Raw genomic sequence first — 26,356 nt, forward strand, 5'->3', positions numbered from 1 at the left:
GGTTTGATGATTTTGCAAATATTTGTTGATGATATCATATTTGGAGGTAATGATGAGGAAAGAAAGAAATTTTCTGAGGAGATGAAGAAAGAATTTGAAATGAGTATAATAGGAGAAATGAATTATTTCCTAGGATTGTAGATTGTACAAAATAAAGAAGAAATATTTATTTCTTAGACTAAGTACTTGAAGAATTTACTAAAAAGGTTTGGTTTGGAAACATGCAAACCTATTGGAAAACCTATGGTAACTAGATACAAGTTATCTACAAAGGATGAGACACCTACTGTTGAGTAGAAACAATACAGATCTATGATTGGAGGATTGCAATGTCTAACTCACACAAGGCCAAAGATAGAGAATGCAACTAGAATTGTTGCAAGATTCCAAGATGATCCTAGAGAAACACATTATGTAGTAGTAAAAAGGATAAATTTAGATAACTAAAGGGAACATTAGAGTTTGAATTATGGTATGACAGATCTAATGATTTTACTCTTTAGTGCCTATACTGATGCAAATTGGGCAAGTACTATGGATGACCAAAGAGCACCAATGGTGGAGCCTTCTTTCTTGGAGGAAGATTGGTTTCTTGGTTAAGCAAGAAGCAAGATTGTATATCAGAAAGTATAGTGGAAGTAGAATATGTTGCAGCAAAAAATAATTGCAATTAATTCATTTGGATGAAGCAGATGCTAAAGGATATAAGGATAGAAATCAATGAATCTATTGTTATAAATTGTGACAACACAAGCATAGTAAATATGTCTAAGAATCTAGTGTTGCATTTGAAGACCAAGCACATTTCTATTAAGTATCATATGCTGAGAGAGAAAGTTTTAGATAAGGAAATTAGATTGGAATATGTGAGCATTAAAGAATAGATTGTAGATATATTCACTAAGCCTCTTCCCAAAGAGACTTTTGAGTATTTGAAAGGTATGCTTGGGGTTATGCCCCTTCCAACATCAAAGTAGAAGATGCAAGAGTGCATTAGTCTAGTGTAATAGAGCACCATTGTTGTCTAGACTGAATGTTGATACTTCCTGTATGGGGAGTATCTATGATGGACAGAGTCATCTAGGACTCTTGTTTGATATTGTTTTGAACAATGTATTTTGACACTTGAGCTAGTAAGATTTAGTTGCTGCAGAGTTTGATGCAGAGATTTTATTTGCTAAAACCTTTGATATTGATGTCAATGGGGGAGAATTATTGATGAAGAGGATTTGAAAAGTAAGTTGAATAGTCTTTTGATGGTATTCTTGGAACTAGATATTTGTTGCAAGCATGAATGTTGATGATATTCTTATGGGGGAGTATTGTAGATATGTTATAATGATAATATGTTACATTCATGACTGAGTTTTTCATTGATGTCAACATTGTAGTTTTCTATGGCATCTAACTGAAGAACAGTGGAAAGATCAAGTTGGTACAGATGGGTAATTGAGTATTCTAACTATCTAAGGTTATGGGAGATACTTTTGAGTATCTAGTATATGAAGTTAATGTTAGAAGATGAAATGATAAGTCTAGAAGAAGTTATATAAGTTTTGGTGATGTTTGTTCTGAGATAGAGTTTACAGAAGCATGTTCTAGTAAACTTGTTATATCTCTTAGTAGAGTTGATATTCCAAGGATTGAGGTTGAGGAAATGAAGAAGACATGCTGATGATGATATGGCTAAGTTGGTTCATTATAATATTGCATTTACAAAAATTTATTCAAGTTGCAAGGTGGAAGATTAATATTATTGCTAAGTGTAACATGTTCTTAATACATGGTCTTATAATAATTATTTGAGAAGGTCTAACAACCAACTCAGGGAATTTTTTTGTAGACTCAGTATAAAGGAAGGACATTTTTCTTTATCATGGTATGGTTTTATAATTGATGATAAGAAGTAGTAAGAGTGGAATGTGAAGTTGAGCAAAGTAGTGTGGAAGTGAAGGAAGCTTCATTGCTGAGGTTTTTCTTATTGATTCAACATTTTATATTTGGATCTGAGATTTGTGACCTAGTCTACAAGGTCTTATAGTGATTGGTTTAGTTGATAGAACAAAGGAAAGAGGAAGATAATAGCAAATTATTTGTTTTTGTAGTGTGCTCTTCTTGTAGTTGAAATTGCATGTTTGGATAATGGGCTCATCTTTCATACATTGTACCACAACTCCTAATAGGGTTGAAATCTTCTAATAGGGATTCAAAGTCTCCTAATAGGGATTCTATGACTAAATGTTGTAATAGACTTCTAATAGGGTCCATCCTCTAACAAGGAATATTTATATAAGTACATCATCTTGTGGGCATCATTCATACTAGGGTTTTCCCTCTCATCAAGGGTTTCGCTAGTCAACATATTTCGTGTAATTGTCCATGTGCATCTTATTATGGTTTGTATGTAATTTGGTTGAATGGTTAAGTTTTCTTATAGAAGACAAATGTTTTAATTATTAGATAATTGATTCACACCCCCCGCCCTCTCAATTATCTTGGTGGACTATTATTTCTAACACAAACCTCTTTACACCACTAAATCCATAATTCATATTTTAATATTCACTCAACTTATTAGTATGAAAATAATCTACAGACTGATAGATTGCTCTACAAATTGCGTACCAAGTTACAATCAACACTAGATTAGTAAGACTTCAAATTTTTTGAAGCAAATTGTAAAATTTAAAGATGATGAAATTTGAATCCCTAATGAGTTTATTGCTAGTGATTAAAGTATTTTAAACTATCTTAGGACTCAAGGGGCCATACAAGTAATAGAAAAATAAATACAAAAAATTACAAGATCTATTCCTTCTAGATATAATCCTATGGTGATAGCCATTGAAGGAGGAAAGTATCTAACTACTTTTTAAGTTGTAGAATTAATTACATTTTTTAATTTGATAAAGAGAATATGTTACATTCTACACAAAAATTGGCATGAGGTTACCAATATTCTATTTAAGATTTTAAGAAAATTAATTTGATCTAAACTAGATTGGACGGGGGGGGGGAAGCATTTAATATTTCTTCTTAACCCAAAAGTAGGATTTTTTAATTTTTTTTAAACAATGTACAAGGCTCCATCTTCTAGCGATATGCCAATCCAAGGTCTTTTTGGGGTATTCATGGCTTAGAGGATACATAATCACCATGTTTTCCTTAATATTGTGGATAAAGGCATGGCAAACACAATTAACATTTTTTTTCCTATCTCTATTATTTTTTATTTTTTATTTTCTTTCCAAATGGACAAGGCTTCCACATAGAACATATTTCCACCATACCTCTTTAGTGAAGTGGTGATTAGTGGGGAAAGTCCACAAATCTGCCACCTCTTTTGGGTCATTATTCTACCACCAAGATTCAATAGACCTAGTATCTGTTGATTGATTTGTTCAGAGAAAGAATGCAAGAATAACACATGAGAAATAGTTTCATATTCCTATTCACATAACACACACTTATTGACTAAATTTATATCTCTTTTCTAAAAATTATCTAAGGTGAGAATTTTCCTATGATAGACATACCACCAGAATTTTTTTTATTTTGGGGAAAGCTTTAGTCTTCTGAATCCTATTCCAATCAATCTTTTGGATCCATTTGGGATTAAGAAGATAAAAATCAATCTTAATAGTATAATCTCCCAATGTGCTATTATTAAGAATCAAATATCTATTTCATCTAGTCTATAGAATATTAAGGAAGAGAGGGTTTGAGTTAGATGAGTTTCTATCCCTTTGAGACCATCCCCAAACCAATTGGTATCAGTCCTCTATCTTATAGGGGTCACCAAGGAATCCTAATAATCACATGTCTTATTCATACCTAATCTCTCAATCAATGCATTCATTAAAGTAGGAAAAACTAGATAAAAAGCCAATGAAGGTCGGTTGGCCCAATGACCAAGCCAAAAATATACATCACTACTATTGCCATTTTTCCAAAACTTGCCTTGGGTTAGTAACGAGATGGTTTTTTTCATGTTATTTCACATGTTAGAAATAAATAGTTGAGAGATATTAAGGGGGATAGATCCTTTTTAAATATTCACATACTTGGCTCTCATGATTTGAGCTTATTCCACTTCTAAGTTTATAACATTCCAACCAACTTTGTTAAGAAGAGCAATATTAAGAAGGTGAGTGTCTCTAAAATTAAGACCTTCATGATCTTTTTGCGAGTAGATAGTTTCTCAATTAACAAGGGAGTGACACTTTTTATCGTCCACACCTGCCCAAAGAAGTTTTCTCTTAAATACATCCATCTTTTTGGTCCAAGAAACTTGCATGTAGAACAAGGTCACAATGTGTTTGGTAGTAAATTGAATGATTTTCATAAGCATTTACATTTTTTCATAATTTCTAAATAAGGCCCTTTTCCTAGAAGAAACCTTTAATTGGATACATTCATGCAAATTTGACCATCTAGTACTATCAACTTTTCCAGTGGACAAAGGCATACCCAAATAGACCAAAGAGGCATCCAATTTGACATCCCATCAACTTTGCAATCCTAGTTTGTAATCTTTTCATGGTACTAAAAAATAAGAGAGACTTTTGTGTAAGATTTAGTCTCTGGCCAAAAACAAGGGCATAATCTCTCAGGAGACTCTTCCAAGTCTTTGCTTCTATAATGGTAACTTCTCCAACAAAAAGAGCATCATCAACAAATTTCTAATAGAAAATAACCTCACTAGTATAAGAAGGTCTAAATCCTTTAACAAATCCATTAGTACCCATTTTGTTCAATTTTTTTCCAAGAACATGAGGTAATATAAAAAAGACATAACGGGGGAGAGGGTCACCTTGCCTTAATCCTCCCAAAAATTTGAATATTTTTTTCAAAGAACCATTAACAAGCATTGAGAATCTAGTTATTTTGAAGCACACCTCTAGATCATATTTAGAGTCCTACCCCTAGAACCCACTTTTTGTAAGAAAGCTACGAGGAAATCATTGAAAACCAAATTAGAGGCCTTGGAGATATCCATCTTCAAAATTATACTTTCTCTTTTACATTTTCTCTATTGAATGGACTTGGTCATCTAGGACAAAACCCCTTTTGATGAGGATATGGATAAGAGGATTCAACAAAGGCTTGATCCTAGAAACCAACAATTTAGTGAAGTTTTTATAGGTTGTATTATAGAGACTAATAGGCCTAAAATTGTCCATTCTATTAGTTCAAATAGCTTTGAGAATTAAGAGAATTAATGTGATGTTTAGCTCTTTGAGGATATCACCAAAAGAAATAAACTCTTTAGTAGTCCAACAAACATACTTACCAACAATCTCTGAAAACTTGTGGAGTAAAAATAGAGGGAACCCATCTAGGCCTGGGAATTTGCATGAATGAAGGGCAAAGGTAGAATCCTTCACATCCTTCATAGTGATAGTTTTTTTCCATATTCAAAACAAAGTTCTAAAGAGATCCGAGAAGGAACACTGTCAAGAAGGGAATTTGTTTTATCATCCGAAAGTGAATAAAAATGAGGAGGCTGGTTCAAAAGGTCTATGAAGTAGTTGACTATATCAGTCTCAATATTAGGGTATGTGCAAGATCATTGTGGGCCAAACTATACCCCTAGGTAGTAGTGTAAAATCATCAAATTAGGTTTATGTCAACTTGAGGTACAATTTTGAACTAGTTATGAAGTTTATACTAAAAAGTTACAAGAATAGAATTTATAGTATATTGAATGTAGCTTCTAAACTACTAGTTCTTAGCTAAAAGTAATTTTATTTTTTTGGTCAAAAAATCATATTCTTTTGTAGTAGTACAATACTTTTAGGACAAAAATAAGAAGGTGTATATCTGACCACCTTAACCAAAATCAAATGATAATAATTTTTTATAAGATTATAGATATAAGAAGTAGACTCATGCCCAAATGTGACACATATTTTTGGGTATTTTTATTCAGGGAAAATAATTAATTATAAATTTTCTGCTACATCATTTTCATAAAAAAAGACTTGCATCTGACCACCCTAACTAATTCAAAATATTATCAAATTTATTTTTCCATTATATTTTATTATAGAAGGAAAGCATATAACGTGAAACATCTTATGGATTTAAAAAATATTTTACAATTTGAAAGTTATAGTCATTTTTTAATTAGTATGTAAATCAATTCTCTATAGATATCTTCATTTAAAAATAAGTAATAATTACTTATCAAACAAATATTTTGATAGAAATTATATCCTTAGAAATATGAGAACATTCTTAAGAAACCCTTTTCATTTCAACAAATTTGGTTAGACTTTAAAAAGTTATCAAATACCTCCTCAAAGTCTAGAATTCACGTAAACAAGAAAAATCACATTTTTTGAGTTGACCAAATAGGCATGGTAGTTAACAAACCTAATTGCATAATAAACATATCTTATACTTGTTATATCCAATACCCGATATATAAAATCCTCAATAAATAAAATACATGTTATATTACCGCACAAATGAATTTTTTGTTTCTACAATTGAATATAGGGTTCTAGTTACATCTACTAAGTACCTATATATTATATATCTAATTACATCATGTATATTTATAGTGTATAGTATATATATTATAATATATAGTATTATTAAATTATAATATATATTTAATTATAGTATATATTATATTATATTATATTACAGTATATATTACCATATACATTGTGTTATAGTATATATTATATGTTATAGTATATTATATATTATAGCATAATTTAAAGATTATATATTATATTTTTAATATACGATTTATATTTGTTGACAACATATGTCCCTAGGGATCCTAGAACCCCTAAGAAAATATGTCATTTGCTCAAATGGGTAGAAAGGATTCATAGGGTATTATATGACCCATTTTAACCTATTTGATAATAAAATATGTCCATAATGATTCAAGGACCCCTAGAGACATATCCCATATGTTGAAATGGGTCAAAAGGGGTCATAGGGTACCTAAGGATCCTTGACCCCTATTGACCCATGTGATGATAACATATTTTCTTAGAGGTTTTGGGACCCCTAGGGACATATCCCATATGTCCAAATGGATCAAAAGGGTTTGTAAGGTGCAATATGACCCCTTTCAACCCATTTCATGACAACATATGTTTTTATATTTCCTAGGACGCCTAGGGACATATATAATATGATTAAATTAGTTGAAAGGGGTCATTGGGTGCCCTATGACCCCTTTTGACTCATTTAATGAAAACATATGTTCCTAGAGATCCTATAGCCCATAGGGACATATCTCATATGATCAAATGGGTTGAAAGGTGTCATAGAGTACCCTATGGGGCCTTTTAACCCATTCAAACAAATGAAATTATATGTTCTAGGGGTTCTAGGATGTATGTTGTCATGAAATGGTTTGAAATAGGTCATAAGGTACCCTATTACCCCTTTTAACACATTTAAACAAATGATATATTCTTGTAGGGGTCCTAGGATCTCTTGGGAGATATGTTTTCATTGAATGGGTCAAATGGGTTATCGGATTCCCTATGACCCCTTTTGACCCATTAAAACAAATAAGATATATCTGTGCATCTCTTAGGATCCCAAGAGATATATGTTTTCATGGAATGGGTTGAAAAGAATCATACAATAGTATGTGACCCCTTTCAACCCCTTTGAATAAATAGATATGTCCCAAGGGGTCCCAGGAACCCTAGGGATGTATGTTGTCATGGAATGGGTCAAAAGGGGTCATATGATATTTTATGACCCCTTTTGACCCTTTTGAATGAATGAGATAAGTCCTTAGGTGTCCTAGGACCCTTGGAGATGTATGTTATCATGGGACACATTGAAAGAGGTCATATGATATCCTATGATTACTTTTGACCTATTCAAACCAATGAGATTTTTCCTTAGGGCTCCTAGGACCCCTAGTGACATATGTTGTCATGAAATGGGTCAAAAAAGGTCATAGGATACCCTATGACCCCTTTCAACCCATTTGAACGAATGAGATATGTCCATAGGGGTTGTAAGACCCCTAGTGATGTATGTAATAGAATGGATTGAAAGGACTCATTCGATTCCCCATGACCCCTTTCAGCCCATTTGAAGAAATGGGATATGTCCCTAGGGGTTCTAAGACCCCTAGAGAAGTATGTTGTTATAGAATAGGTTAAAAGGGCTCATAAGATATCCTTTGACCCCTTTTGACCCATTCAAACAAATGAGATATGTCCCTAAGAATCCTATGACCTCTAGGGTATACCCTATGACCTCTTTTGGCCCATTCCATGAAAAAATAATCCTCAGAGGTCCTAGGACCTTTAGAGATATATTTTGCCATGGAATGGGTCAAAAGGGATCATAGGAAACCCTATGACTCCTTTCAACCTATTCAAAAAAATGAGATATATTCCTAGAGGTCCTAGATATCTTTTCATGGAATGAGTCGAAAGGGGTCATAGGGTACCCTATGACCCCTTTCAACTCAATACCCTATGACCCCTTTCAACTCAGTACCCTATGACCCTTTTCAACCCATTTAAACAATTGAGATATGTCCTTAGGGGTTCTAATACCCCAATGGATGTATGTTATCATGGAATGAGTCATAGGGAACCCTATGACCCTTTTTGATTGACTCAAACAAATGAGATATGTTAGTAGGGGTCCTAAGACCCCTAGTGATGTATGTTTTCATGGAATGGTCCAAAAGAGGTTATAGGATACATTGTGACCCCTTTTGACTCATTCAAATATAAATAAAATATGTCCCTAGGGATTGTAGGATCCCTAGGAACATATGTTTTCATTGAATGGTTGAAGGGGGTCATAAAATACCCTATGATCCATTTTGACTCACTTGAACAGGTGAGATATGTCCTTAGAGATCCTCAAACCCTTAGGGACATAAGATGACATGGAATGGTTGAAAGGGGTCATAAGATACCCTATAACCCTTTTCAACACACTCAATCACATTATATATATCAAAAGGTTTCATAGGATACCCTATGATCACTTTCCACCCATTCAAACAAATGAGGTAGGTTTCTAAGGGTCCTAAGACCCCTAGGGATGAATTTTGTCTTTGAATGGGTCAAAATGGGTCATAGGGTACCCTATTACCCCTTTAACTAATTCAAACAAATGAGATATGTGCCTAGGGGTCCTGGGACCCATTGGTAAAAGTATAAAGCTATGTCAACTTTCAAGCTAACTTATCAAAACAATTGAATTTGAGTATTTCTATCTAAAACTCAATTTTTTTCAAACACATGATCTTCTTAAATTTATTCTAGCTAAGTTATATATGGTCTCGCACCTTTCCAAATGGAATTGTCTATTAAATGCATGTTTTATACTAGTTAGTATCCAATTACTAAAGAAATATAATTATTTCTAAAAAATGGCATTTCAATAACTCTTACTAATTTTTATTATATTCTTATAATAACATATAAACTCCATTTTATATGGCTCAAAGTCAAGAATATTTACATATAGAGTTCATAGTGTTTTAATTAGATATAGTATTTTGTCAATTTTGTGAAAGAAAAAATATTAAATCAAATCAATAAAAATTAAAAATTATATGAAATTCTAGAGGACAAAGTCCTCTTTCAAAATCTATAATTTTTTTTTGGATGGAATAGAATTATTTTGAAAAATGTGGTGGGGGATGAAAACTATCAATTTCAATAAGTTGAAGTTTGAAGCATTATTAAAGAGAAAATACAGGTCTAAAGCCAGTTTTTATTTTTGATTGTTCTAGCTACATATGTTATCTATAACATAATATGAGATCAAAGGGAAATAATTTTAATTCCATGTAGTTTTGTGATGGGAACTAGACCTCTGATTTGTAGCATTTTTTAGCAACTAAAAAGTCATTAAAAAATAGGAAAATATATAATTTATTATTTTAAATAATTATTAAAAATTAAAATCCTAAACTTCATCCATTTCTACACATTTTATTAGTTTACTTCATTTTTAAATTCTAAATAATAATACCAGTTTTATGTCATTGAAGGTGAACAATTATACTCTTGTAAGTCTTCTCCTTTGTAAAAGGGTGATACAGGTTTGTAATTTTACCCACATGGATAGGGACCTATATTGTCATGGAATGGGTCAAAAGGGGTAAAAGGATACCCTATGACCCCTTTCAACCCATTCAAAGAAATGTGGTATGTCCCTTTGGGTTCTAGGACTGCTAGAGACATATGTTGTCATGGAATGGATTGAAAGGGCTCTTATGGTACAATATGACCCCTTTTGACTCATTTCAACAAATGATATATGTCTCTAGGGTTCTTAGGACACTTAAGAATGTATGTTGTCATTTAATGAGTTGAAATGGGTCATAAGGTATCCTATGACTCCTTTCTACCCATTTGAAGAAATGAAATATGTCCTTAGGGGTCCTAGGACACCTAGAGATGTGTGTTATCATGGAATGGGTTGAAAGGGGTCATAGGATACCTTGTGACCCTTTTGACCCATTCGTACAAATTTGATATGCCCTAGTCCCTAGAGACATATGTTGTCATCAAATGGGTTCAAAAGGGTCATAAGATATATTACAATGCTTTTCAATTCATTTGAACAAATTATATATGACCCTAGAGCTCCTAGGACCCTTAGGGACATAGGTTTTCATAGGCTAAGTCAAAAGGGGAGTCAAAAGGGGTCATAGGTTATTACCCTATGACCCCTTTCAACACATTTAATCATATTATATCTATCCCCAAGGGTCCTACAAAGCCTAAGAACATATATTTTTATGAAATGGGTTAAAAGAGGTTATAGGATGCCTTATAGCCCCTTTCAACCCATTCGAACAAATGAAATATGTCCCTATATAATTATCATAATATATAATATATAATATATAATTACTAAGTTATAATTACTATATTTTTAAAAATATACTATAATTAAATATATATTACAATTTATTATATACTATAATTTAAGATGCATACATTATAATAACTATATATTATATTAAATTTACACTATATAATAACTATATTTACTAAAATATATTTACTATATGCTATGGTGTAAATAAATATTCCCTAGTTACACTTACTTAAGTTTATTTAGGTTAATGCATTATTTTATTATTTTATTTTGTGAGACACTTAGGAGTTTGCACACCTTTTTGAGTTGTCATGTTGACAACATAGGAGTACGCAACTCTATTTTAGCACATGGTGTCTATGACAATGATTTACGTGTCACACCTTTGTAGGCTTATCCTCTCATCATCGCACATACTTTCATGCTTAATGGAGGATAACCCATATTCTATGGACATGTGCCTTGTTGTATGACATATCATGGTGCTTATTATGAGGTATTCTAGATGTATCTTAGAGGACTTTATATACAGGCACTCCTAGTGTACTCTAAGCATGGCATATTGAATGAATATATCATCATTATGATCATACTCTCTCTTTCTGGTCGACATTTGTGATTGTGTTTGAGTTCTTAGTTCTTGTGTGAATTTTTCCCTTAGAAAAATTCTTACATGGTATCAGAGCTTGGAGATTTTCTCATCACATAGTCGTTCGAGACAATTGTTGCTTCAACACCTCAACTTGAATCCAGAGTACTATAGAAATTGGGAGTCTCCAGAGCCAGATCTAACCTCACCATTGCATCTAAAATGCTGATTCGGTGAAAATTGGCTATAAATTCGGCTATCTTAGGCCAAAGTCAATTGTGAGGAAATTTTTTTTTGCAAATTAGCACCCAGAGGCCCCAATTTGCAATTCGGATATGGTTATTTTTTACAAATCTCATTGACTATTTTCAAGTCTGTAATTTTTTATTTCTCTGCAATTTTTCTTCATTATTGTTAGAAATTTTTTTTTCCCTTTAGGCACCCAACAAAGAAATTTTTTAGCAGAACTAGGCAGTGACACCTTGGCTTTGCCATTTGGGGAAATACTCTATTTGTGTGCAAGAGCATATTCTCTACTATAGAGAATATTCTTTGGTTCAACATTTATTACAGTAGGCAGTTGTACCATAAATATAATGATCGACCCCAAAGTCTAGCCAAGCAATACCGACAACGAGCTCTTTGTGTTTCATTGTGTGGGTCTTTTGTTATAAACAGTCCCCACACACCTCGTAGGGTCAATGTGGGACAAATCACGAAAAATATCTGGCACCGCAAACTAAAACTGATGATTGCCTTTGTATAATTTGGTGACTTTTTATCTTTCTCGACACAACATTTCTTCAGAATATTCTAGCATGGGTTTCACCATTTTTTGACATCGAATAGTCTCTTTTCTGGCCCCTACACAACTTGCGGCTTCTGCTTACTGTTTTCATTGATTTTGATGACTAGTACCAACTCGACATCTGAAGTTTCTAATCCACTTCTGAATCTGGCGCATCTTGGCTATTTCTAGCACACCCAAGCTTTTCTATTAACCGATGTCATTTTGCAGTAACTACAACAACAAAACTGATGATCACTATTTTTATATCCATGTGGAGTCCATATACTAGCCACATTACGCCCGGTTGGCACCTCTTGTCCATGTCAATGCCTACTTGGCTCGTCCACACCAGCAGATATCTTTGCCAACTCACACTAACACGTGGAGGTCTATTCTACCCCTATACTTGTTGCCACATCAGCATGTTGACTATGCTTGCCATATCTTTGCCAAGTAGATGACCACATGCCCAATCCATATATCATAAGGTTGCCATGTGTACATAGTCATACAGTATGGATGCCTATTCAGTTTGACACATCAGTAAGGGGCTCTTTTTTTGTTGATGTCAGCTAGTGAAGGGAAAAACTTTGACGGCCATCTAATCATCATTCCCAAGTGATTTACAATTGCTAAAATGGCTATTTGACCATCAAATTTAATCACACAAATTTCCTTCAAGATCCCTCTCTAGATTGTTTTTCAATTTGGTAGCCTAAGTTTGCAAGCCCATAACTTGGACATCCTAACTCCAATTTAGGTGTTATTTTTTTAAAATTGGGTAGAATTTCCTAAATTTTCTAGTAGTGGTGTTGTTTTCTTGTTTTGGTTCAAGAATTTTGTAAAAATTGTATATTTTGGTGACTATACCTACATAATCTTGCTTTTTACAACTTCAAATGCTTCGTAAGGGCACATCTGGTCAATTTTTCAAGTTCCATTTTTTTTTAAAATGTGTATTTTTATGTCTACTTTCTAGATCTATAGTCATAATCTGGGTTGTGTGGAAAAAATTCTCACTTTCAGAATTAGGCTTTTTTCTTTATTGTAAAGCTTTGATTCTTTTTCAAAATTTTTGTAAATATAAGCTATAGTGCTTAGTGACAAATTTGATACTCATAAGGTTGTTGTAAAAGAAAAATTAGAAAGTACATTTTTCTCATTTTGACAAGTGGCCCATTGTACACGCACTACTTGTAAAGTGCGAACAATATCTTTTTTGGGGGGGTCTTTTGGTTGAGTGAAAAGGGGGATTGTGTACTGTGTTCTTGTGTCTCTCTTTTGTGCTCTCTTTATTTTTTGCATCATGGGTTTTAAATGTCTACCTCTAACTTCATGCAATTATTCTACATGGAAAGATATTGCATGGAGTAAATTAAGGGAAAAAGGATATAGTCTTTATGGTGATGGTACAATTACCAGACCTATTGATGCTAAAGAACTCATTGAATGGAAAAGACAAGACCAACAGGCTTTAGGAGCTATCAGGAGTTGTGTTCATATAGATCTCTTCTTTCACATTATGAATTGTATAGAATCTAAATAGCTTGGGATAAACTTAAATCATTGTATGGTAAGGTGGATGAAGAAAACGGATTTTAGATTGAGGATGATCTACTTCTCTTGGATCCAAAGAATTTTGACACAATTCAGGATTACATCAACAAAGCCAATGAGTATAGGGCACTTCTTAAAGATTGAGGTAATCCCATGAAAGATGAAAAGTTGATCATCACATCCTAAAGAGGCTACCTTCAGAGTACACTTCATTTTTTTTGAGTTTTAATACTCATAGGTTGACCATGGGATCTACTTACCAGAAGCCTTCATTTGATGCATTCGCAAAAATGTTGATTGTTGAACAATCTCACTTGATGGATTTAGGACTTCTCAAGTCATCAAAGACCAAAGCCTTGGTGGCTAGTGATGAGCACCAATCAAGTCAAGGAGGGAAAAGCAACAACAAAAAGAAGCAATGGAAGCAAAAATCACAATCTGAGACACAACAATCCTCCTCACAACAAGGTGGTTCTTCTTCCAACAAGAAGGGAAATAATGAAAAGAAGGACAAACTCTTTTGTGCATACTGCAAAAAGCCAAATCATGATGAGCATCATTGTAAAACTAAAAGAATCGATGAGTTAGAAAATCTACTCAGGAAGAACAAGATTCAAGTGCCAGGAACTTCCAAGGATTCAACTCCAACCTCTTCAAAGGGTAAAGGGAAAGCACTTATGGAAAACACAAGTTCTTCTTCTGAATGGATACTTGGATTAGGTGCCTCTTATCACATGGGTTCTTCAAAGGGAAATTTTTCTTCATTGAAGCAGTCAAAGGTACCGCACATCTTTGTGGGGGATGATACTAAAATGGAAGTTGAAGGAAAATGACATGTGGAAATGGAAAATGGGCAATTCAAAGATGTTCTCTATGTTCTAAATCTTAGCTCCAATCTCCTATCAGTTTACCAAATCACTCACCTTGGAGATGGTCATAAAGTTGAGTTCCTTCCAGATTCAGTGATGGTACAAAGTCTTAGAGATGATTTATTGGTTGCAGTGGGGAAAGTCAATGATGACAAGAGGCTTTATTCCTTCTCCCACTTTCTACCTAAGTCTCCTTCTCAAGCCTTGTTGACTCACTCTACTTCACAACTCACATTATGGCATGAGCGGTTTGGCGAGCTTGACTTTCGCTCTCTTCAAAAACTTTTCTCAAAACATATGGTCAAAGGTCTACCTGGCATCAACTTTTCTAAGGGAGAATGTTCATTGTGCTCAGTGGATATGAATCTCAAGGAGAAGTATGATAAAAGGAAGTCTTCTAGAGCTCCAGTTGTTCTTCAGCTACTTCACATGGTTTTAGCAAGACCCTTTGCAATTTAGTCAGCCAAGGCTACTACATCCTCACATTTGTTGATGACTTTTCAAGATTCACTTGGGTCTACTTCCTTCATCATAAGAGTGAAGTGGTTCATAAGCTTCAAGACTTCAAGACCCATGTTGAACACAAGTCAAGGAAAGCTATCAAGGTATTATGGGTGGACAATGAGAACAGATATGTAGATAGAAGACTTAGGGACTTTTGAAGACTTGAGGGGATTGATCATCAGAATCCACTAGCATTCAGTTTGCATAAGATAGATATTGTAGCATTGAGGATTAGGACTCTCAAAACCATGGCAAGTTGCATGACAAAGGCCAAGTCTCTTAATCCTACATTAGAAGTTGAAGCCATTCTCAGTTCTACTCACATACTTAATAGGTCTACTCATGTTGCCTTGGACGGGAAGACTCCTTTTGGGGCATGGTGTGGCAGAAAACTAGTTGTGAGTCATTTCAGAGTCTTTGGTTGTCCAGCATGGACTAACCTATCTTCCAAGAGTTGCAAGGCACCAACACCTAGGTCATGTACCTTTATCGGTTATGAAGACAATACTAAAGATTACAAACTTATGGATCGAGAGACTCACAAGATTTTTGTGGAGAAGGATGTTCACTTTGAGGAAAGTTCACCCACCTTATCCTCTACTCCTTTCCACACATCATACATAGTGGAAACTAATAGTGACACCAGCGATAGTGCTTCAACAAGTTCAGGCACATGGGGTTCTATTGACAGTTATAGCAAGAGGTCACATCATCAGTTCAGTCAACATGCTTATATTAACACAGTGAAAGGTCTAGTACAACATGGTACATCTCATTTTCTAGCCCCAATTTTAGTTGACTTGGGAGACAGACTTGAGGACTTACATCTTCTCTTTGATGAATGTGATCCTTCTATAGTTGTTGTGAGGGCTTACTTTGACCCTTATGTCCATTCTCTACATGATCAATTGTTACAGGTTGGCGTGATTGTGGATCCTTATGTACAACAATTGGAGGAGGTCTCTTTGTTAGTTGAGGAGATAGATGGTTCATTGGAACATGTTCAAAAGACATCCTTGCCAGATATGCATTCATTCTTTTTAGCACAGTTGGAAGAGGTGAACATCAGAATTAGCAATGGGATACTTGAGTAGGTTTTAGGGCCACCATACATCTTCAGGATTGTACCTTTGCCTTTGTTTCTTCCAAAGGGGAGGAACATCATCCAACACTCTTGGACTAGCTTCTTCCTTGGAGTGGCTTTCACTTGTAGGCATTCTTCATTTGGGGGGGGAGGAGGGGGGGACTACCTTGTCTCTCTTCCTCTTCTTTCTGATGGGGAAGAAATTTTCCTCTTATGAGGTCTAGTTGTTCCCATCCTTCATTTATGTATTACTAGATGTATGTCGTAATGGAGGTCTTGATTACTCCTTCCATCGATGCATCCCTTTTATCTCTCTTTTTGGGGGAGGGTTTTTCCCATGAGGTTTTCCCTCTTTCTCCACTTTATGAGAGATTTCTTTTCATGATGTACATGGGTACCTAACATGGCCTAGTAGCTGGGACCCATTCTACATCTTCATCCTAGTTTTCCTAAGCTTAAGGGCATTCCCCTAAGTTGTACTTAAGAGGGGGTGTTTGTGTAAATACGTATTCACTATTTACACTTACTTAAGTTTACTTAGGTTAATGCATTATTTTATTATTTTGCATTATTTTATTTTGTGAGACACTTAGGAGTTTGCACATCTTTTTGAATTATCCTGTTGACAACACATGAGTATGCAACTCTATTTTAGCACATGGTATCTACAACATTGATTTGCATGTCATACCTTTGTAGGCTTATCCTCTCATCATCGCACATACTTTCATGCTTAATAAAGGATAACCCATATTTGGTGGACATGTGTCTAGTTGTATGACATATCATGGTGTTGATTTCGAGGCATTCTAGATGTATCTCAGAGACCTTTATATACAGGCACTCCTAGTGTACTCTAAGCATGGCATATTGAATGAATATATCATCATTCTGATCATACTCTCTCTTTCTAGACTACAATTGTGCTTTTGTTTGAGTTCTAAGTTCTTGGATGAATTTTTCCCTTAGGAAAATTCTTACATATACAATAATATATAGTATAATATATTATATACCATATAATATATAATATAGAATATAATACAATACTATCTTCTATAATATAATACTATCCTTTATAGTATATACTTTCAGCTCATAGTATTAAATATATACAACAAATTGCAATTAAAAAGAGAATTAAAAGATGAATTTGTTGTTTTATCTCATTCTATAGCAACCAAAAAGGCATAAAGTTGACCAATTGAATTTTATTCACATGGATCAGGGAGTAGAGAATCTCAACCTCTCACTAAGTTTGAATCCAAACATTCATCTAGTATGGGTAGCCAAGGATTGGGTACTTGATATATCAAATACTCAATATATCTGGTATCTAATTTTCATAGCTAATATTGGTTTTGCTTAGGTATTAGGATTTGAGGGAAAAAGTCAACACAATTTCTAAAGTACTTTTGGGGGTTTTTCGACTTTTTTTTTTTGCATCACTAGTTTTTGGCCTGCCATGATCTTGCACATACTCATCATCCTTAGCATTAAAGGTACCATTGGCAAAGATAAAATCCTTAATCATGTTCCTCTTTCTATGCTTTAGAGTAGAGTTGTGGAAAAATCTAGTGTTTATATCTCCTTCCATGCTCTACTACACCCTAGATATTTGTTTCTAGAAAGTCTCCTCTTAATTAATGATGTTGTGTAACTCAATCAACAAATTATTTCCTTCCTTGTCTCTATTTTTATCCCAACTCAAGGATTCCATTGCCTTTTGATTTTTTTTGTAGCTTGTTCTTGATTTTAACATTTTTATCAAAAATATTTCAAAAGGATGACTTATTCCAATTTGTGACGTTGCCCCTAATATTTTTCAATTAGTTGGCTAGCCTAAGCATGACAATGCCTATAAATTTGGGGTTCCACCATTCTTTTAGGAAAGACCCAAACTCCAGGTTATGGATCCACATAACTTCAAACCTAAAAGGATACTTATGAATGTGCACTTTGCGGTCCGATCTAAAAAAAATTAAATGGTGATCTGAGTGATATATAACAACCAAAAAGATAGAACAACGATTTAAAATATCCTAGTTGTAAGGTAAGAGGCATCTACCAAGTCTGACTTGGATGAGTCTCTTACCAAATCTCATGTTAGAACAAGTGAAGAAACCTCCATATAGCTCCAAATCCACAAGCTTTCCTTCTATAATAAAACTATGAAGATTCTCCATTGAATCCAAAATTCCATGATCCTTCTCAGAAGTCAAAAGAGGATTGTTAAAATATCCCATGACCATCCAATTGCATGTATTAAATTTACTTCTATCTTCAAACACTTTAGGCTAGAAGGTTTCTAAGCCCCCATAGAATTAGGAACACATATTAACTTCAAGGTCCAATTTAACCCATTTTGAGAATGAGAAAATTCCATATGCTGAGCATTTTTTCCTTGGTGTAACCTTCTACCAGCAAGGATATTAGATTTCCATAAGGAAACCAAACCTTCCAAGGCACCATCATAATTTATAGTACTAAAATGAGAAAAAGGCCAAATGAATCTACCAACAACCAAGAAAGCATGAAAGGAAAACTTCACTTCGTATAAAAATACTATATCTAGATTCAAATATTCTATTAGATTATTCACTAGAATCTTCCTTTTTGGGTTGTTAAGGCCCCTAATATTCCAAGAGATACTAATCATTAAACTATAAATTTTAAGAAAAGCTTCTCAAGAATGTTCTTTCTCCTATTTGAAACCTCTATGGCTAAGGTTTTTTGGTGCATAACCCATCCTGGGCATCTTCCAATTGTTTGAGGAAGTCCAACATCTATCATCTTACGAACCTTGAGTTTTAGGATTAAAGAGACAAATAAAAATTACATGAAAAATATAGCCAATATCATAAAAACATGATGCACATAGAAGAAAACACAAGACTCAAAGTTTTAATGTGGTTCATCTAATCCATGGGCCACAACCACCGAATAGTGCATCCAATATTCTTATTATCTAATGATTACAGCCTAATTACAATCTGTAATCCTATATAGATCAATATTGTCACAAGAAGCTACAATCTCATCATACATAATAAAATTCCCAACCCTAAACCATTTTATATGAGATATTTTTTTCTTAAAAAATTAGGGCTAGAATATTTTGACCAATAGAAAAATATTTCATTATGTCTTTGAAAATAATAAAGTCATTTGAGATTTCAAGGGCGATGTCCCCAATAAACCCCTCATGATCATTGTGCCTTGACCCTTTCATACATCACAATAAGAAGTGCATTGGGGCTTTTCTCTATGGCTTTGCAAGGGGTGTTTCCCCTTGAATCTATCTTGGGGATGATACCCCCAAACCCCTGTAGAAATAATTTGAAGGGAAATTGCAACAAAAAAGGTAGGGGAAACTTTAACCTCTAAGTCTAATTAGGCTCCACATAAAATAATTGAGAAGGGAAGAAATGAGGGGGATATATGGGGAACAATGAATATAGGGGAGAAAGGGGTGGGGGGCGGGGGGTAGGGGCATGCAATGGTAAATCAACCAAGGGAAAGGAGGGGGATCAATTTAGGGTGAACTACTTGGAAAAAGGGGTCCCTATCACATGTAAGTAGTAGGAAGATAGGTGAAAGGGGACTAGGGTGGAGAGGTGTGAGAGAGGGAGAAATAAAGGGTAGAGGCTTTAGGTGATGGGGGATGGTTGGGCAGAGAAAGGGGGAGAGCTAGGGAAAAGATACAACTAGCTCTAGGAAAAATGGGGCTCTCTTAGATGATAAGGGGGAAGCCTAAGAATAGAGAAAGCTCAATACCAACTTTCAAGGAAACTAAAAATGTTGCATAACTACTGAAGGACTCGACTGCAAAACACCTTTCTGTCCAAAAGTAGGAGGAGGTGTCTTAGATATTTTTGGGCACTTTGAGAATAGGTGACTAGTTGAAGAGTATATCTGACAAAAAGTAGTGGAGTTATGATATTACAAAGGTTGAATTAGAGATCCCAATCTATATTTCATGACCACCAAGACATGTACAATCATGCCCAGGACTATCAAAACACAAAATTTAATGAGCACAAAATGAGCATGATTGTGAGTGACAACATCAACTCTAAGCAATTTTCTAAAGAAGTTATATATCCCTGTCAGAACCTCTTCATCCTAGAATTCAAAAGGAAACCTTGGGAGATAAACCTGAGTTGTAATAGCTCTTGAGAGATGTATAATTGGGTTAAAACTTGGTTGCCATTTTTTACACAGAGAAGCAAAAGATTTCCAATGATTTAAGGGCCAATGACTAAGATTTTCAATAAATTCTCCTTGAGATAAAAGGAGAAACATAAATATCTCTTCAGCTGAGCTAAGACCACTAGTGAACCTTAAAGGGGCTAGGTGGAAAGAACCCACTTATGCGAAAAAAAATCTTTAGCCTCCTACTGCCAAATTTGCCTACTAGAGAAAATGTCATCATGGTCATATTCCTATCTATTGAACTATTAGTTATTTGGATACATGTACCTTCCTCATTTTTTACCACCTAAAATTCTCCCTTTTCCAACTTAGGAACCTCTCCAAACAAGACTTTCTAGTTCCCCTTAGAAGCTAACATGGTAACCTTATCTCGAATAGGGACCTTTTGAATGAGTACTAGAGGAACTACCAACTTTGCCAACCTTGTAATCTCTAGAAATAAAATAGTAAATAAATAATTAATTGACAAGTGTGATAACTCACCTTGACAAGCACCCATGGCATCTTTCTATACAAGGTCCTCCTTAGTCATCATGGACTTTGCTCCAGCCTCCAACAAACTATTCCTAGGAAAAGATTCAAAGCCATCATTTTCTCACTCCAAAGTTGAGCACATTTCAAATCCCCTTTTCCAAGTTCTTTTTACCTTTCATTGATAGTTGAATTCCAACCTCAAGTCAAATTATTTTACAAAAGACATGGTTTTTGAATGAAATTTATAAGAGGAGATCTAATATGAATCTAGTTATCAATTTTGTTTAGTTCAATTCAAGATGATCCTTCTTCTATATGAATAAATACTTAAATGATATATAGATTGATGCTATGAATGAAGACATGTGTAAGATCAAACATAATAATGTCTGTGCTTTTTTACACAACTTCATAACAAGAAAATCATATATTATTGTTAAATGGCTCTACAAGAAGATTAATTATGATGACAATTTTGTGAAAAGATAAAATAGAAGATTCTTTTCAAAGGGATTTGTACAAGTAATTAGAGACCATTATTTAGAAACATTAGTTTCAATTTCTTGATTTGATAAAATCAAGATTTTCTTGGTTATTGTTGCACAAAACAAGTAGCTAGTTTATCGTTTAAATGAAGAATTAATATCTCTAAATGGATACACTAATGATGAATGTTGTGTAGCTCAAACTATGTCCGTTGGGAAATTCTAGTCCAAAATGTCACTTGGTTCACAAGTTGAAGAAGAAACTCTATGGATTGAAGTAATTTCCCTGTGCTTGGTAGACCTATTTCATGAAGAAGGGATTCCATTGAATTCCCTTTAAACCAAACCTATATATCCAACATCTTGATATTTAAATTTTATTTTTCTATTTGTAGGTTGATTATATTATTTATATAGGTAATGATACACATCTCATGGAGAAATATAAAAAAGGGATTCAACACTAATGCACATAGTGTTCACAATAAGAGTTAAATTTTGATAGAGAAGGAAAAAGAGGAGTGACAAAGACTTAATTGTGGGAAATTAGATTTGAGACAAGAAAAAAGGTACTGTGACATAAAGATTTGTTAGGATTAATGAGACAGAATAACAATTAAATACGAATATAACCAATAAAAATAAATAAATAATCACATAGAAGAGAACACAATAAACAAAGATTTAACGTAGTTCACCCAATCCCTAGGCTACTCCCACCAAATAACGAGTCCAATATTCTTATTATCCAATGATTCCAACCTGTTTATAATCAATAACCCCTTATAGCTCAATACTATCATAAGAAGCTACAATCCCATCATACGTAAAGAAATCCCTAACCTTAAGCCATTTTATATGATCTTTTTGTTTCTTACAAATTAGTGCTAGAATGAGGTGACCAATAGAAAAATATAACTCTTGGTGACTTTTACAATATTAAATTCAATTTTGGCTTTGGGAGCACTGCCCCTCTACCCAACCATGTATCGTGACAGGGAGAGCTCTTGGTGTTGTTGACTCTAGGACCCCACAAGGGTGATGTCCCTTGACCCTATTTAGGGTGTTGTCCTAGCTAGGAACCTGCAAAGGGCATTGCCCCGTGACCCCTAGAGCTTGAGGGCACTGCCCCCAAACCTGCATAGTAAAATCAAGGGGGAAACTGCTCTAAATGAAATGGAAAAAAATTAACCTCCAAGTCTGATTTGGCTCCACATCACAATAGGATTGGGGTAAACTTACCACTCAAATAGAATTCTGATGGGGAAGATAAAAGGTTAGTGAGAGAGGGACTTGAGAAATGAGATTGAAGTTAGAAAAACATACCAAGGTGCAAGGATTGGGGTACACTTAGCACCAAGAACATATTACAAGCTCTAGGTTCCACTTGCATGTTTGAGGGTTCTAGGCAGTTTTGAGATTCAAGGGTATAGTAGAAAGCATGTAAAAAGTTTGGAGGATTTTACACTAAGGAACTAAATGCCAAAATCCAAGGTTTGCCCAAAAATATTACAATCAACAATAATGAACAAAGAACGGATGTGGAGGGATAGGTTAGAATAGAAATTAGGGAGGATGAAATTAGGGGTTCATAGAATGAGAGGAACGACATCTAGTAGATATCCAAGTAAGGGTAAGCTTGTTTTATGACTCAAATAATACTTGTAAACAAAAGTGAGGTTTTGTAGGTCAAGAGCATGGTGGTGTTGAAATGTATAGAAGGGGACCTTTGGGACATCAAAAAGAGAAAGGAATTGAGAGAAAGAGGTTGATTTTTTACAACATTAAAGAATTTGAGGGAAAGGAACTTAGGGAAGAGATAATGTAAGAACTCGAAACACTTTGGATTTTGGACACCAATTACTTTCTTTTTAATTGGAGAAAACCACAACATATGTGCAACCAACATGGAGTTTCTCAAATTAATTAATAATGGGGAATTAGGGCAAGTGCAAATAAGAGGACAAAATTCAACCAAACTTATAAGGCCTTAAAAATTGGGAATTAACATAAGCTCTAACTAGGGGTATGTACCTCTTATAGGTACAATGAGAATACAAAACTCATTACGATGATTGACGAAAGAAGCCTATAAGAAAGACACTCTTCATCATGATCATTTAGACATTATAATTTCACAAACACAATATACAATTTACAAATATAAAAAATTAATTTTGATCACTTAAAATAGAACAAATGTTTAGTTGTTAATCTAAATAAAATATATTTTTCAATTAAAAAATTAGTTATTTGGACATATATTTTTATTAAATTAATTTAAATGATTAAACTTTAACATCAATTACATACATTCCTATATAAAATCGTTTCTTTTACCATTGATGGTTATTATAATATCTAAATTTAACTACTAAAATTTACAAATGAAGAATAAAGCGTCCCGTTATTCAATTGCTACTTACAATATTTACATTGTATGAGAAAGGTTCCGCTGTTTATCTGGGATGGAATTTGCGTGCGTCATACGCAATAGAATCCTTCGAGGAAGTTCTGTCATACATCCAGAATGACACATCCTCGTAACAGCTAGTCGTTCACTACGAGTCCCTTTCAAAGTTTATATCATATCCTGAACACACTGGTGCAATTTTTTGAGGCAGACATGTCAGTCGCATAGAAAACGTTGCATGCATGATACTTGAGGTGTTTCGCCCCGGCCCCTTCCCAGAATGGCAACGCGGGGTTATTATCTGCATTGTTTACAATCGCCAAGGCAGACTGAATGTTGTCCCACACTCCCAATCCAATTATCCGCTTGCCGTCCAAGGAATCATAGAATGAATACGAATCTACGCCTTTCATCCGATTAAAATAAGATCTTAGAATGGCAAGGCAGGCGTAAGAGAGCATCTCTTGCCTCTTCGAGCTGCAATGTATTCTGCGGATGCTCACCACATCGCCCATCGATAGCTGTGCGAATAGTTTGCCTTTGCTCGTCTGCTGTGAATTCAGGCGGAAGTAACCCGAGTTCACTATTTTCACCTCGCAGCTTAACCCCTCTATAAACGCTTTTGCCTATTAAAACAATATTGAATCCCAATAGTAACGAAAGCAATTAGTCCCAATTCAATGACCATTGAATTCATGTAGTAATATCAATATATTCGTCAGCTCACATACCTCCGGCAGATTTAAGTCCGGTCTTTCGACTTTTTGCGATCCGACCTCTTTTGCTACTGCGAAAACAGCCGCCTGCAGGAAAAGAAAAATGGCAGTTAAAACAAATTAGCACTTTGAATGAAGATCGTTCATGTAAAGATATAAATTAAGGGCAAATTACAAAGAGATGCGTACCCAAGAATAGTGGAGACATCTTAATATGGCGACGTTAATGTTGTGGGCATTTTCGAGAGAAGGAGCCAGAGCGGTCATATGGAGGAGTAAGTCATCGATGTCGCAGCCGTTGTGAGGCTTCAAGATCCCAAATGAAACGCTCATGCTTTCGTTCTGGTTTCGGCTCTGAACTAACGTTCCGAAAGTGATCGTGTTGATTTGGGTTTTTCAGTCTGCGGTGGGGAGGACAAAATACTGGTATATAAAAGGGCTGAATATGAACAATGCGACGTGTTGGACTGTTTATGAACAAGGAGAAACGCGGTTTAATTATTTTAAGGCATTATTATTATTATAAAAAGTTTTCTAGTAGAAAAACGAGCAGATTCATGTCCAAGTTGCAATTTACCGATCTTGCACCGGCCAATTAATTGTCGTAGAAAAGTTGCGGGAATTTGAGAGGAAATATTGGGGCAAGTTATAGGAAGGTCAAAGTCCAAAGAATCAGGTAGCCGACCGGTCATGTTACCCGCTCCACAATCAAACAATACAAGAAATTCGCGTTGGGGATGTCATTCTTTGAATCGGATCGAGAAAATGATACGCGTTTCGGACATCTATAATAAAATATTGTTTTTTGTAAAATTCAGAGACAGTGCCAATGTTGTGCCTTATTTCGGCATTTTGTTTGGGATATATTCAACTCGGTAGTTTTGTTGATGTGAAGGGGAGAGGAGTCAAAACAGCATATTCTAATTCCGGGGGTACCTCTGGGTTGTCATATGTACTAGGAGTTCATTTTTATGTGACAACTTTAAATCAAAATGGGACGGGCTAATCTTCATTTAAAATATATTAAAGATAAAATAATCTCGATTTTTTTTGTTTTTTTCCAGATTCACAAAAATATAGTGATTTTTTTTTCAATTTTTTTGTTGTTTTCAACTACAACAAGATCAAATGCTGAAATTTTCATTAAAATCCATAATGTTTCAATTTTTTGAAAATTGGTCAACTGTACAATTTGGGTGGAGGATAGCCAAGTCCAATCAAAATTTATTTCTACGACTTGACAATTTGTCACCGTTCCATCTCCTCTATCCAAACATATTTCTTAGTTACCATTTATAAGAGCACATACCCACACCCTTAACCTTCCCATCATATATTTAAATTTGACATGGTGATCATGTGGCATTCCATCTCCATCACCCTCACCACAATTACTTCCCATCAACACCTTACACTACATCATTCAGTGGCATTTACTACACATCACCACTTTGTACAATCACTTTAGGTGTTGCACTATTTGAATAGAACTCCTTTCAATACACTTGACTCCTTGCATATTGAGCCATGTTTCACTCCTTTCTATCCCACCCATACTGGAGTCTTCATTTCTTTCGTGACTATAGCATATTTGGTTGAGGGCTATGCAACTTCCAAACCCAAAAAGAATGTAAAATTTAGCTCACCAATAACGAAATTATATCTAAAAGTATTTACTTGGGTTTTTTGTTTGCATTGATGTGTATTCATAGCTATGGATTCTATTACATTATTTCACATTATATTTCATTATTCCGCACTATTTTGGATTAAGGTAAAAATGAGTTTTACAAGAACCTGAAATGCATAAAG

At 34.5% G+C, this 26,356-nt stretch overlaps 1 protein-coding gene across 1 annotated transcript; it reads right to left on the reverse strand.

The window, feature by feature from the left end:
- Positions 1-23,826: 23,826 nt before the first annotated feature.
- On the reverse strand, positions 23,827-24,968 carry LOC149565870 (uncharacterized). The gene is made up of 3 exons (XM_089817286.1): positions 24,734-24,968; positions 24,560-24,631; positions 23,827-24,454 (listed from the first exon to the last, which is right to left on the reverse strand). The coding sequence occupies exons 1-3, from the start codon at positions 24,875-24,877 to the stop codon at positions 24,002-24,004; spliced, it is 669 nt and encodes a 222-aa protein (XP_089673412.1). The 5' UTR covers positions 24,878-24,968; the 3' UTR covers positions 23,827-24,001.
- Positions 24,969-26,356: the final 1,388 nt, after the last annotated feature.

The sequence above is a fragment of the Cupressus sempervirens genome, chromosome 3 (assembly GCF_028749045.1).
Source record: "Cupressus sempervirens isolate cs-2001-9-10 chromosome 3, ASM2874904v1, whole genome shotgun sequence".
NCBI classification, from domain to species: domain Eukaryota; kingdom Viridiplantae; phylum Streptophyta; class Pinopsida; order Cupressales; family Cupressaceae; genus Cupressus; species Cupressus sempervirens.